This window comes from Oryx dammah, unplaced genomic scaffold (assembly GCF_014754425.2).
Source record: "Oryx dammah isolate SB20612 unplaced genomic scaffold, SCBI_Odam_1.1 HiC_scaffold_1, whole genome shotgun sequence".
Taxonomy (NCBI): Eukaryota; Metazoa; Chordata; class Mammalia; order Artiodactyla; family Bovidae; genus Oryx; species Oryx dammah.
In genome coordinates, this window is record NW_024070185.1 from 84,007,038 (window position 1) to 84,022,115 (window position 15,078).

General features: G+C 46.4%; 1 protein-coding gene across 1 annotated transcript; it reads left to right on the forward strand.

Annotated features, from left to right (window-relative positions):
* The first annotated feature begins 549 nt into the window (after positions 1-549).
* LOC120858602 (spermatogenesis-associated protein 31E1-like) lies at positions 550-5,716 on the forward strand. The gene is made up of 4 exons (XM_040235181.1): positions 550-745; positions 1,048-1,108; positions 1,384-2,188; positions 3,164-5,716. Exons 1-4 carry the CDS (start codon positions 550-552, stop codon positions 5,645-5,647), a joined length of 3,546 nt encoding a protein of 1,181 aa, XP_040091115.1. The 3' UTR covers positions 5,648-5,716.
* Positions 5,717-15,078: the final 9,362 nt, after the last annotated feature.

A 15,078-nucleotide genomic window follows, 5' to 3' on the forward strand; every position in this document is an offset into this window, starting at 1 on the left:
CAGCCGTGAACAGGTATCTTGGATGAGGGCTGATCTGGGGGCAGTGCCGAGGCCCTGAGAGCCTCAGAGAGGGGGCTGGAGTAGGGCCCTGGACTTGGGAAGCAGAGACCTACCTGATGGAGCTCAAATTCACCAGTGGGTCTGAGAATGTGTATTTCTTGAGTAGAGGAACAGTGACAAAGGAACCACAGTGAATCTCACATTGAAAATCCTTCTTTATGTTCTTCAAAAAAATTATTCTTATTCCTTTTAAAAATGAGTAAAAGGAAAGGAAAAACAGAAAAAAAAACCACAAACACAAAGAAAAACACAAACTCTGCTAGTTAAATGTATAAAGTCACATTATGTATGGACTCTGAGTGTCTGATGCTTGTCTAGAAAGGAGAGAGTGAGAATGGAGCTTTTTCTGCCTCTCAGCCTCAAACTGAGCCAAGGAGAAGAAGGAGGAGTCGGAAGAAAAATGCAGCTGTGAAAGGTAGGTTATGCCATTCAGCCCTGTGTGCCCTGGGTGTTAGTCCCCACGCTCTCTGGCCCTGAGGGCCCAGCTCAATGGGTTCTGAGGAGACCAGTGGCCAGGCCCGCCGCTCAGGAAACAGAACCCCCACGGAGGCTCCTGAGGAGCAGAGCAGAACACAGATACTTCCCAGATTCCATGTGCAGAATGAAGCTGTGAGGGTCCTGAAAATGGGTGTGGCCCAGCAGGGGTATGTGGGCTGTGCTGGACCAATTGCACCTGGATTGGGAGGTGGGACCTCCATGTCCAAGTGTGGACATGTTAACTTTGCTCAGATTCATCTGTGAGGTGCCCCTGCCCATTCTCCACAGAGGGGTTGTGAGGGCAGCAGGAGGCAATGGATATGGAAGCACTTTGTAAATGATAAACTTTTTCCTGAGGTTCACTGTCAGGGACCCTTAGACAGCCTTGGACCCTGCTGCCTGGACTCCAATCTCCCAGTGGTATCCCTTTAAAGGGGCAGTGCACTTAGCCTCCTTTAAGAGCCCTAGGCTGCTACCTTCACCACCATAACCCACTCTGCTAATTTTCAGCTTGCAGAGATTGCCAGAAAGAATTGGAAGAGGTCCGGAACCTGACTTCACTTCTGCAAACGTAAAGACTCTTCCCCTTCTCTCCTGGGTTCTTATTCCTCCCAAATCCTATGGTGTGATCCCAGGGCCACAGGCAGCCTGGGGCTGAGCTGAGAGGGGGAATCCTAGGGTGGGGGTTTGGCAAAAACCCTGGTGTGAGGGACAGCAGGAGCAGTATGAAGTCAGCAGGGGGCCAGGGAAGGCTGTGGGCTGCAAGTGCCCACCCTTGCCTGGCCTGCCCAGTCCTCCTGGCCCCAGGGGCTCCTGGCTGCAGCTTGTGCCTTTTGTCTCCTGCAGACACCTGGGGAGGTTCCCTGAAAAGGGCAACTTTCATCAACTCTCCTCTCAAGATGCCCCTGGGAAGGTGTGCAAAGCAGCACCTGCTGGAGCCCACCAGCCATACAGGGAAGAGACTGCTCCCACGGTGTCCCCAGCTCCTCTGACTGAGCAGCCTCTACCTCAGGCCTCCACCCTTTCTTCAGATTCAGTTCCCTCCTCATTTTCGGTTCACTCAGATTCCTCCTTGAGTGCCTCTCAAATACCAGAGCCTTTCCTTCCCCTGGACAGCCTTTCACCCCAGCCACTGGCTGTTTCTCCAACACCACCATGCTCTCCTGATGCAGTGGCCTGCCCTGCACCTCCGACAGCCTCCTCTGTCCCACAGCCACCAGCCACCATGCTGAATCTCAGTCAGGGTGAATCTATGGCACTCCCATTGGGCACCATCTCACACAGGTCATCTCTACCCTCCCCTTGGAGACCAGCCATCTCAGGCCTACTCCATTCAAGCTGCCCCCTTTCAGCACTGTCTTGGTGGCAGGGGGCTGAAAAAACCTGGAGCTCCTCCACTATGACACGCTTTGAGTCCCAGCAAGAACACCTTTCCAGTCACCCAGAGGAAGCCTCATTTTGGGGAGACCTCACAAACAGACAGGTAGAGGCTGGTAGCCTCCCTTTTGTGAACCCGGATATCCAGAAGCTGCTGGAGATACTAATCACCAAGAGGGTAGAATTAAAGATTTGGAAGAAGAAAGGAAAGGAGGTGGAGGCAGGCTTTTGGATCATAAAAGGCAAATCAGAACAACTGCTTGGTCCCGAGAAGGCCCCTTATCCTGGCACTTTGGGGGACCATCTACAGAGGACATGCAGCCACCTCTTCTGGGGTCTCCCTTTTCTGCACAGTGAGTCTCTGGTGGCTACTGTCACAGTACCTGGGTCCCCTTTAGAGTTACACCCTATCTTATTCAATGAATGCTCTAAGACCAAACCACTCCAAATTCCAGCTAAAGTAACATCTCGACTGTCATTGGCCCAGCCCTTGACCTCCACTGTGGCCCAGGCACAACCCAGATGCTTGATTCCAACCATGGCCCAATTTCAACCACCACCTCAGGGTCACATGGAGACCCAGGCCCAACACTTACCCTTGTCTACAACCATACCCCAATGTCAACCATCATCTCGGGCTTACATGAAGACCCAGGTCCAACCCCTACCCTTGACTCCAACTATGCCCCATTGTCAAGCAGAAACTCGGGCTCACATTCAGACCCAGGCCCAACCCCAACCCTTGTCGACAGCCATACCCCAATGTCAACCATCATCTCGGGCTTACATGAAGACCCAGGTCCAACCCCTACCCTTGACTCCAACTATACCCCATTGTCAAGCACAAACTCAGGCTCACATTCAGACCCAGGCCCAACCCCAACCCTTGTCTACAACCATACGGCAATGTCAACCATCACCTCGGGCTCACATGGAGACCCAGGTTCAATCCCTACCCTTGACTCCAATCATGCCCCAATGTCAACCGTCACCTAGGTTTCAGTTAGAGACCACTGCTCATATGTCACCATCTCTTCCAATCCAACCATCGTCTTCTAAACCACAGATTAGGTACGGTGAAGTATCTTACGCAACAGCCCAAAGTAAGGGACAAACTTCTGTCCCAAATGCAATTCAAAACCTGGAACATCACTTTTTGATAAAGCAATTAGAAAGTAGGAAAATTATACCCTCTTTGGTTAAAAGATATCAGCATGTCTTTAGTCAAGTCACCCACAACCATTCCCAGGAAAGCAGGCCTTCCCAGGCCCACATCTCTGTCACCACCCCTTCTGGGGATTTGATCAGGCCTGAGGTTTGGGAGAAATTGGATCACCACCTTTCTAAAAGGTTCATGCAGCAACAGAGTGACCTGCCCTGCAGAATCCAAGCTTCTCAGAAAGTTACGCAGCCTCAGGGCAAATTCCCAAAGCTTTGTCAGGTACAGGCTAAGAAGGGGCCCTCAATACCCTCTGCAGTTCTAGGCAAAAGCAGCCAGGACACACAAAAGATGAGGTCCAGATCCTCAGCAAGGATCCCACCAGAGAAGGACCTTTGCCAGGATATAGAACAAAGTGTGGGGAAGATTGTAAAAGACCTGTACATGATCTCAGCCAACACCACAGTGAAGGTTCCAAGGGTGAAGCCTGAGTCACAAAGAGAGTTGAGCCCAGACAGGAAGCATCCAGAAGATTTGGGAGTCCTTATGGGCGTGAACACTAAGAAGATTCAAGAGAGTCCAAACCCTGTGGGTGTCCATTGTTTGAGACTTGCTGCCAACCGCATTGTAGACCTTTCTGGAGAGTCAAATGCTTATCAAGAAACAGAAAATCTAGATTCCTCTCAGGATGGGGAAGCCTCTGTGAACACCTTCCATGAGTCTCTTGTCCTCAGTCCTTGTGTCCGACAGGAGTTGGAAGCATATATACTAAAATTTCGGGTGAAGCATATGTGGGGCTTACTCCTCAAGGTCCTCAAGGTCATACTTTGCTTGAAGCTGAGAAAGGCCCACTGCATACCCCTTCCAGGATCCACCTTGAAAGCTACTTGTGAATCTGGGGGCCACTCAAAAGCCCAGTCTACAGAGATCTTTGGAAGGCCTCCTCAGCCCCAAGCTGAAAAGAGAAGGATAACAGCTGAGGCAGCTTCCCCCATGGAGACTGCCTTCCCGATTCCCTCATGGGCCAGCGAGGAAACCCAGGGAGTCATGGGAGGACCCCTACCTAGTGGCATCCTTAAGCCCTCAGAGGTCCCTCTGACTAGACAGGGAGACAAGCCATCTTCTCAGACCCCTATGTACAACTTTGTGGGCAGAATCTGGCACAATGAGTGTATCATGGGGGCTGAGAAGGGCAGCCTGGAGCCTTGGAGCAGTCCAAGTCCAGCAATGGTCAGGAATGTGCCACAGGAGGAAGCTGGGCGATGGGCTTTCCCAGACTCCTACTCTAGCGTGACAGTGGTGGAACTTGATGAAAGGTCCCAATCTCCCATGGAACAAGAGGCCATAGAGGGGGACTCTGGTTGGAAAAGTACTTTTGAACCTTGTTTGCTGATCAAATCACAAAGTAATATGGATTTGAGATCACAATCTCCAAAATTCAATAAATGCTTCTCATTGAATACAAAGTCTGCTGCCTCAAGTCTAGAAGATCTACACTTTGATGCACAGTTTCGTAAGCTTGAGTGCCAAGGTTTCACAGATAAGCAGAAACAGGCTCAAGGTCAAGCCACTGGCCTGCTCCTTCAAGACTGTGAAATTGGGGCCACTGGCATGCTTCTCAAAAACTGTCGCTCAGATAAGTTCATTGCTGCAAACAACTTGGCTTCTCAGGAATCCCTGTCCTGTTCCCAGACTTTGTCCAGTGGAGGCACAACCAATTCCCAGATGCTCCATGATGTTTCATCAACCGGAGGGAGCAGCCAGGAGCAGCAGGAAGTCCTAAGATGGCAGCCCCAACGTACATGCCAGAGCAAGAAGTTTGTCCCCACTGATGGGAGAGGGAATTACAGAAGGTCCAAACTAGGACAGCGTAAAAAAAGATTGGCAGAACGGAGGGCCTACCAGGCCGGCAGGATGAACCACTCTGGCCAGAAAACGGAATCAGCAGAGTCGCCAAGCAAGTCCTACCAGTCTACCTTGAAGAAAGGACAGGTTCCTTTAGAAAGCCGCTTCAGAATATGGATTAAGCAGCTTCTGCAGTGGATTTTCCCCAATAAAAGCAAAAGACCAGAAGAGCACCTGCAACAAGGCAAGCCTGTAGCAGCCACTACAGGCTACAGTAGCCACTCCAGCAGCCACCAGACCCAGGAACCAGTCCAAAGGAGATTGATAACGGAGGGCAGGACTGCTGAGGCTCAGGTTCTCATGACAGCTGTTGGAAAGATCCTAAAGGAGAAGATGGTGTTTCACTATAGACCTCATGCCTCGGAGTTAAATTGGTGCCAAGGAGAACTCTGGGCCCCATTCGGTCCACATTACTGCTACCAGAGGTTCTCCTCCTACAAACAGAAAAGGAGAGTGGTGGGAGATACATCCTGCCATCACCAAGCTACCCCCTTGGGCCACAGCTGTTCTAAAAACAGTGAGTGGACCAGTGCCAGGGGCATCAAATTGGCCGTCCTACCCAGGGAGCCAGGTCCCCCTCTAGGCAGTGGTTGCCAGCATAGATCAAGAGTGACAAGTGTCTCCAGCCATAGCCTCCACTGTCCAAGGCACTGTCTTTTTCAGAAATAAAGCTCTTCTGGTCAATCAGAACACGCTTGTCACAGCTTTCCTGGTAGGAAATCTCTTCTCCAAGAAAATAAAAAAAGCATACCATTCAGATAAAAATTTTTTCTCTCATGTTAGCACATCATCTGTGTGCTAATGGCTTCTTCCTACCACAAATTTTATTGCTTCCTGAAATAATTATTGTTTCTCATGAGAAGGGGTAGCCTGTCTGTGCCATTGGGGGAAGGAAAGGGATCAGGGTCCACTCTTCCCAGGTGCCAGCTTTAATCCTTCCAGATGGGACAGGGCCATGGAGGGAGGGTGACCCCAGTGTGGATGCTGACCCTCACCCCAGTTCCCTCACTGCACCTGCAGTTGCCATAATACCAGCATTATGGAAACAAGCAACAGCATTCAGCACACGCCAAGGTGAACTAAACCTAAAGACCTCCTCCTTCTCTGGATCCAGCTCAGTCCTCTCTCCATCTCTCTCTCTACCTTGAACTTGTGCAGCTGTAGGGGAGGGCTTGGCAGAGGCCAAAATTCCCCTCAGGCTCCAGAAAGTGTCAGAGTTAAGTTCACATGTCAGAATAAGAGAGGAGTTTGGGGGCAGTGCTGGCCCTGAGTCCAGGGTGTGAGAAACCTCTTCCCCATGTCATGGGGGGGATAGATGACACTGCCCTGAAATCCCCTTCTTTCCTGGAAGGAACTGGGATTGAGATTGGCCGGGAGGGTCACCCTCCCTCTCCCCTTCTTTTACTCTGGAGCAGCCGTGAGGACAAAGATCATACGTTCCCAGCTCTGAGGGTGTGTGGTGGGGAGCGTGCACGCTCCAGAGAGTTCATCCACCCCTGCCCCGGAGGAGAGGACAACCCTGCTCACAGGACCCACCTCCCCTGAAGGGAGGGAAGGAGTGTCACTGTGTGTGCAGTCACCTCGCAGTCTGGGGTGGGACACTGTGCCCCTAGGGTGGGACAGAGAGGTAGGAGGCTGGTGGCAGAGATGCCCATAGTGTGCCGTGTATCGCTGATCCTGCTCACAGCGCCAATTGTTTTGCTGTTCACACTGTTCACTGAACTCAGGGTAGGCAAAGCTTGAGCTAAGAGATTGGTAGAAGACTCGAGAAGCCATAGGGACTGCAGACATGTTTATTCTCTCCTGGCTGGCATGACAGCCATAACACAGCCTCTCTCCTGGCAGCTCTAGTGGCAGCCATGACATAACCGTAACATTGCCATAACATAACTTCATATAACATAGCCATGATACCTCTCCAATGGAGCTCCAATACAGCAGCAGCCAGGGCTCATGATGAAGCTCATACTGGTGTACCACCCACAACCCTCATGTAACATAACCATGGTGTCACTCCAGTCTAGCCCCTGTACAGTAGCAACCAGCGCGTTCTTGGTAAAGCTCATACGAGAGTACTGCACAAAGCAGCCCGTGACTAAGCAAGTACCTCATATGGGCATGCGCAGTGCTATAAGTGAGCTCAGCCATTATAGAACCATGCCAAGTCCTTGTTTATAGAACATGGGGTAAGAGGGCATGAGAGCATGCGGTGAGAGAGCCTGATGGGTGCCGTCTTGTTTATTTCCCCACATGCAGTGGTCAAAGCGCCCTGGCATTCCACCACTGCCTACAGGCCCGGGGGAAAGAAGTTAGGAGCCTGGTGGCTCCTGGTGGTCCCACTCCAGAGTCTCCCCCTACTCTAGCTCCCAGAGCCCAGACAGAGGGAGAACATGTGGAGCTCCTCCACAGAAGGCCAGGCTCCCAGAGGCAGTGGAGCCTCCGAGAAGGGAAGCTTCACTTCTCCACAAGTATAAATAATCAGCTTTCACAAGACCGGAAGCTTGGAACAGACTCGTGGTCTGTGACCTCTACCTATGTGTGTGGCCCAAGGAGGCTTCCAGGGGAGAGGTGGGACTCAACAGGCCGTGGGACCATGCAAGGGTCATAGGAAGTCTCACCTGCTATCAGCCTTGCTCACCCTAGAGCCCGGAGGGGGAAGAGGCCAGCAGACAGGATATGTCACCCATTGGGTGGAAAGTGACCTGTAGGTAGACGGGTGCCATCAGCTTACTTCCTTGGGCCTGTCCACACTGGAAAGTGGGGAGACAGGAGCAGTTCCCTAGAGCAATTCATGACTGTGTCACAGTCATTCCTGCGATGGAGAGACCTGCTCCAGGAGAGGTCCCTGATCCTTGAGACAGCAGGAATGGCCCTGCCCTTATGCCTGTCAGGACCCCAACATGTGGGACCTGGACCTAAGGTGTGGGGATCATTGGGAACAGGCCTGCTTGTGCTCAGATTTCTCCCAAAAGCCAGGTCCTGCCTCTGGATCCCATCCTTTAGGGAGAGCAGAGCAGTGGGGACTTAGCCAGTGCCTGAGGGAGGGGCTGGGACCCAGGCCACAGAATGCTCCCCCCAACTCTGGAGCTCAGGAGACAGTCCGGAGTTCCCCAGCATGGACCTTGTCTGGCTGCTGCTGGGTGCTCTTGTGGGCACCAAGACATGAGGGCTGGGGGTTGGGGGAGCTGGCCCTCCAAGCCACTTGTCCAGAGAAGTGACACAGAAGGAACACAGAAGAGCAAAAAACAAGCAGGGGCAAGTCCCTTCACCCTTCTGCTGTCTTAGGGGAAGAAAGGCAACCAATGGAGGTCCCCCCACTAAGAGTCCCCTCACTGACCCCATCCGGGGACCTCCCACACACCCACTCTGAGAAATCTCACCCAGAGACTTCCCAGCTCATCCCACAGAGACCTCTCTGAGCCCTCCCACACACACCTCACAAGTGTTCTTTAGGCCCTGAGTATCCACCCCCGAAAGGTCCTTCATGGTAGGTTTGACGTCACTCAACAAACTGACAGCAGAGAAGGACCATCAGCTGTTGCCTGATACCCTTCCCCGAACTCTTAAGACGTCCAGGCATTGTTAGCATTTCCCCAAGTGGGCCTTTCTGCCTGGAGAAACCATGCTCGTGATTTTTGACCTTTTGTTACCTCTGTAGAAGAATTACAACAGACCTGCAAGTCTTTCCACAGATCTCCATTAGCTAGAGCTCTACCTCAAGACACGTTGTTGTTGTCTAGCCACTAAGTCATGTCCAACTCTTTGCAACCCCATGTACTATAACCTGCCAGGCTCCTCTGTCCATGGGATTTCCCAGGCAAAAATACTGGAGTGGGTTGCCATTTCCTTCTCTAGGGGATCTTCCTGATCCAGGGACTGAAACCAAGTCTCCTGCATTGGCAGTCACTGAGCCACCACAGAAGCCTGCCCCACTGCTTAGTGAATCACAGATTTTAAAAAGGAATAGAACGCTGTCAGATTCCAATGAGAGAAAGTATCTTAGCCACTTCCAGGCAGATGGGGTCAATATATATGTGTATATATATATATTATTTCTTGGGATATCTGAACTGAATTTGGCAGATTTCCTTACTTGGAAACAAGGTAAAGACTTGCAGCAAATGGGCTCCAGGAATAAAATAAACCAACAAAGCATATGGAGTCTCACTCACCTCCAAGGGGGCTGTGTGACTAACACAATATAACAGCTTGTGTCAGGCTTGAGTTTTGTTTTATTTTTAAATGAAATAGGCTAAAGATTATGTGAAGATTTTTCAAATGAATCGTGTATCTGGCTATATTCTTTATTTCCCCCCTCTGGCAAGAATATACTTTTTATTTTTTTTCTTAAAATGTGGTAATGCCCTCAAATGGAGTTAGGCATATTTCCAAGATATGGCAAGGTCCTAATGTCCAGGTAACGTAGATTAAACTGATTCATTTTTAAAAAGAATTCTTTTAAAGTGTACAGTTTCCAAAAGTGAAGCAGGCTCCATTTTACGTTCACTATAGGGCTAAAAAAAGGACATTTTCCTTTAAATTGTGTGGAACCTTACAAAAGGTATCATTTAATCTATGCTTGATATATGTGTATGTGCTCAGTCATGTCTGACTCTTTGCAGCCCCCTGTTCTGTAGACCGTCAGGCCCCTCTGTCCATGGAATTTTCCAGGCAAGAATACTGGAGTGGGTTGCCAGTTCCTTCTCCAGGGGATCTTCCCCCACACAGGGACTGAATCTGCATCTCCTGCATGGGCGAGTGGATTCTTTACCAGTGCGCCATCTGGGAATCATATGTTTGATATATACACATGACCTGATAAAATTGCTAGAAGGGACTTCTGCACTTCTGAATTGAAGAAAATGTACATAAATAATCAAAGTGTGCATTATAGTAAACAAAGCGTACATAAATAATCAAAATTCTTACTTTGTATATTCAGCCTTTTCCAAAGAAAGCATGTTAGTGATAATACATACATATTTCTTGTTGCTCATAAGCAACTAGATTTCTTTGCCATGTTAAAATCTACTTTAATGATAGCTGGAGAGCACTGGTAGTCGTTGGTTAAGGCAGATTATCCTTCAGGATGACAATATCACAATATCACAGTCCTTCCTCTAAAGAGAAGCAGAGCTGACATGAGGGCTCTTTTGGCCTATTTATTTCAACAAAAATTCCCTTCTTGTATTTTCTATGATTTACAAATTTATAACTAATTTTCTATTTTACTTCCTTACTATCTCATTGAATCACAGCATGATGGAATGTGGTTGTTGATGTCCTTTAGTAGTCTGCTGGGTGGTATTTTTTTTTTTTTTTGTAGTGAAAATTATACAGTTAAGTTTCATGATCATAATAAAATGGGACCAATTGGAAAAAATTCCATACAGGAAACGCTTACAAAGTATATTATTTCCTTTTCAAGTTGAGTGTCTTAACATTATTAGACTGATTATTATTCAGTCCTTTGAATTTAAGTTGAATAAACTGAAAACTGAAAACAGATAAATGTTCATATTAAATAGTTCACTGCAATGACGTGTGAATGTGATTTTCCCCCCTTGGTAATTCACAGTTCAATAAACTGTGCAAAACTGCAATGAACAGTTGTGCAGTAAAGAAACATTCCCACCAATAATTGCATGTACATCTGTCATATGTTGCTTTAAATGATTTGTGTGTACGACTTCCATGGCATGAACTGGCACATTTGCCCTGGATGAAACCTTCAAGGGGATTTTATCAATTTAAAAAATTGTCAGTATTGCCAGACTTTATGGTCACCCATATTTTATTTTTAACAAGATTCACCTACAGCAAATATTATAAATGTTTTACCATTTATATATACCAAACTGAAAGTGGTGCTAAAAAGTAAGATAATGGAGAAGATAATAAGTCTTTTGTTTTTGACATTTTTTGCATGAAAACATGATTTCTAATCTACAGATAAAAGACTGTCTCTGAGATATTCAGAAACTCTTAAAAGTTTGGTTTTAAAATTGATTGATATTTAAAACAATTCTCATGCTGATTATAATGAACCAGGAATTCTAGGGGAAAAAAAAAAAGCATGGACGGTGGCAATTATGTGATGACTTGTTAATACTCCAAGGGGTAAATTTTTTCCCCAAAATTGGCAGAAAAGAAAAGAAAAGTAATCAGTCTATCATATTAACCTTGAAGAGCTTCCCTTGATTGACTGCAATGCTATTTTCAGTTTCATACTTTTATTTTATAATGAACTCCCACAGGAAGTAGTTTCCAAATACATACAAGTACATTTCTGCTATACTCACACCATGGATACAATAGAGAACATCAAGGTCTGGATGATCTAGAAGCAAAAAGACTGCCTCTTTGAGGTCAGTCAGATTCATAATCTGGTGGCCTTAATCCCCGAATCCTTCTGGGTTTCCAAAATACTAGTTATGTTGTGACTTTTTAGTAAGCCCTTTCTAAACACCTGACATTCAAGTTTTTCAGGTCTCCTAACTCATGCTCTCCCACCTTCCAAAAGCTGTTGACTTATCTGTCTACTCTTTCTCTTTTTAGTTGGCTTAGCAAGTTTCATTAACAGGCAAAATTTACACATTCTTGATACTGCAATGTAAACGGGAAGTCTCTAGGAAAAAAGAAAGGAAGGGAGGAAGGAGAGACGGAAGGAAGGGAAAGAGGGAGGCACTGAGGAAGTAGGGAAGGAAGGAGAGAAGGGAGGTGAGGGAGGGAGGGTGGAGGGTGGGTGAGAGACCAAAACCGGCTCTTGTCATTTTCCAAGGATCTGCTAAGTTTACAGGTCAATCAAGTACCTTAGTTGGAAAGAGGATTCTACAATGATATTCCTTTCTTCTTATCATGAGTGTGTAAATCTGAAGAAAGCAGAATCTGTGATCTGAATCAAAAAGATGAAAATAAAGTTACCCATATCACTAAAATCACAAGAATTAGATTATTTCTTAAGAAAGGCCAAAACATTATACTTGTTAGACAAAAACATAGTAAAACTTAAATTCTCACAGTGCTGAAAAAATATTTTTAGTAATTTAGATCTATACTTTCAGTTTCTACAAACAAAATATAGGTATAGTTCATATACTTTAGGTCAATTTGGTTATTTTAAAATCTGAGCCATAGCATATAGACTGCATAAAAGAAGAATATTAATCATGAACATGAATCATGAATTCGAAAGATATTTTCAGTAAACAGATATATGAACAGAATCTTCAAAAGATTCTTTCTAACTGGTACTAGAAATGCAGTAGAAGGGATGTATGATTATAAATATGTAGAAATATATTAACTTTAAGAGGGTTCAGCAAGATTTTATGAATACTAATAGTCTAAAAATAGGCTCAGGTAATTTAGATTACATTTCTTAAATTAGACTTCACAAGCATATAAGATTTAGCAGTCTATATGATATAAAATTTATATTTCCTAGGAAATAGTGGAAAACACATTTTGAAATGGAAAGAATTGGGTGCTTACAGATGTTACTGAGGAATGAAGTTTGATTATAAATGAAGGTGCTGCACAGTTGAGCAGAGCATATAAGTATATAGACTTGAAGAATGGCAAACACCATGGAGAAAAAAAATCACAAAAAGAAATTGTAGTCCTCTGTGGTTCTTTTCTCCTCCTGCCCTCAATCTTTCCCAGCATCAGGGTCTTTTCCGATGAGTCACCTCTTTGCATCAGGTGGCCAAAGTATTGGAGCTTCAGCTTTAGCATCAATCTCTCAAGAGTCTTCTCCAGCACTATAATTTGAAAGCATCAGTTCTTTAATCAGCCTTCTTTATTATCCAACTCTAACACCAATACATTAACTTCTTTTTTGTTCCTGCATTCCCTCCATCTGCCCTTTGGAACTCAGAGAAGGTCTAGGAGGCTAAAAACTTTTTTCCCTCAAATAAACAAGAGCACAGAAATGCTTTTGTATCTAGGAGGGCCCCATAGGGTTGTGCTTGGACCACTCCATCTGTCTGGTATTGTCATTTATTCAGGGCAGGCATCCCTCCCTATCAATGAGGTGATCAGAGGCAAATGAATCCCTTCCCGGGGGATTCAATATTGATTATTATTAGACTCAATATTATATTGTGGCTGCCAATATTGGCAACCACAAGGAGCCTGATACCTAAGTCGTGTGCTCTGCTGAGAGCTTTCCAGGGTCTTCTCTCCCTAGCCAGCTGTCCACAGCCACTTCCTGCTTCTGGGAGCCCCTCCCAGCCCTCACCTCACCCCCTGCCCCAGCGTTTATCCTTGCTATGACCTTCCCGGCACACTCTATAGATCCCCGCTGCACACTTTCCTTATTCTGTATATGTTTTGGCTCAAATGTCAGTTTTCAGCCACTTTTGCTAAGCAGTCTACATGGACACCTGGAGGCCTGGCGTGCTGCAATTCATGGGGTCGCAAAGAGTCGGACACGACTGAGCGACTGAACTGAACTGAACTACTTAGACTTCTAAGCCTCACTGCATATCCACCCCTTCCTGTCTTCTTTTCCTTGTAGAACTCACCATCAACATCTGCGTGCTTTACTTATCTGTTTGCTTTTCTGTCTCCCCATGGGAAGGAATTTTGTGCTTAGTGAAGTTTTGTGTGGTCAGCAGAGTAAGTGGTCATGTTTTAACTCCTCTTTGCCACCTGGCCTGGGTGGCTGCCTTTGCTCACTTTACAGCTCGGTTGCATGTTGAAAAGGTGGTTATCCGGGTGCTAGTCAGGGTGGGAATGTGTGCATAGTCCCATTGTGGCTGGACCCAGAAATCCCGAAACGTGGGCGTCATTCCTATTGCCAGTGAGAACTTGCTGGGGACTTCGCGACACCATCTTCAAGAGCTAGTCTCAGGGAGATCTTAGGTTGCCTAGACAATAATTGTCAACATGGCTTTTTGAAATTCTAAGCTGTACAAAGAGTGCTGACAGCCTGTTTGCTAAGGTACATGGGGCTATGACCATTGTAGGTCTAGTAACATCATTTTTGACGTAAACAATATTTTCACTCCTAAGAGCTACAGTTAGACATATGTATGCCTATGGCTGATTCATGTTGATGTTTGACAGGAAACAATACAATTCAGTAAAGTAATTATCCTTCAGTTAAAAAAATAAATTTAAAAAAATTAAATTTAAAAAAGATCTATAGTTAGATATTATGCTCTTGACTGCTACTCAAATGTGTTATTTCCTGGACTCTAAGGAATAGCACTGGTGGCAGCTTTAGCTCTCTTTTAAGTTGGAAAGGACAACACTGCCCCATGAATATGACCCAGGAAAGCCTGAGCAGTGAAAGTGAAAAGTGCCTGACTTTGCCACCCCATGAGAATTCCAGTCCATGGAATTCTCCAGGCCAGAATACTGGAGTGGGGAGCCTTTCCCTTCTCCAGGGGATCTTTCCAATCCAGGGATTGAACCCAGGTCTCCAGGATTGCAAACAAATTCTTTACCAGCTGAGCCACAAGGGAAACCCAAGAATACTAGAGTGGGTAACCCATCCCTTCTCCAGTGGATCTTCCTGACCTAGGAATTGAGCCAGGGTCTTCTGCATTGCAGGAGGATTCTTTACCAACTGAACTACGAGGGAAGCGCAAAAGAAAGCCTGAGCAGGCATGAATGAAATACTCATTATGCAGTGCTTTTAGCAAAACTACATTTGGAATGGGTGAAAGTGTAGGTGTGTGTGGTTATTGTTATATTTCACGGCAAGCAAATCACTGAGTAATATCAGTTTGCAAGATAAATCAGAAGTTTATATTTCTTCTCCTTTTTGTTTGTTATATGTTAGTGTTCACTTTGTCTCTGATACTTTGGTTAATGATCATTGAACCATTAGACCCCAAACAGTGTTATCCATCTGTATCTTAGACAAAGTTTGCTAGGAACTCACCAAATATTTGTTGATCGAGTGAATGAATCCCGCTTCAGCTTCTTGCCAGCTCTGGTCTAGTGGTCTGTGCCTTTCCTCACTGAGTTCTGCATAGACCCAGTGTCCTAATCTGGGGCCAATAGGCTAAGTTTGGAGCAGCCTCTCCCTTGTGCTTTGGAAGTCACTGTCACTCTTCATTTATTAAGAGAACAGGCCAGGCTCAGAT

Excerpts from the sequence above, each read along its gene's own strand:
- LOC120858602 (XM_040235181.1), top strand. The coding sequence starts at position 550 with ATGGGTTCTGAGGAGACCAGTGGCCAGGCCCGCCGCTCAGGAAACAGA. Across the intron at positions 746-1,047 it reads AATTGCACCTGGATTGGGAG|CTTGCAGAGATTGCCAGAAA; the intron begins GTGGGACCTCCA and ends GCTAATTTTCAG. Across the intron at positions 2,189-3,163 it reads AACTGCTTGGTCCCGAGAAG|GAAAGCAGGCCTTCCCAGGC; the intron begins GCCCCTTATCCT and ends AACCATTCCCAG.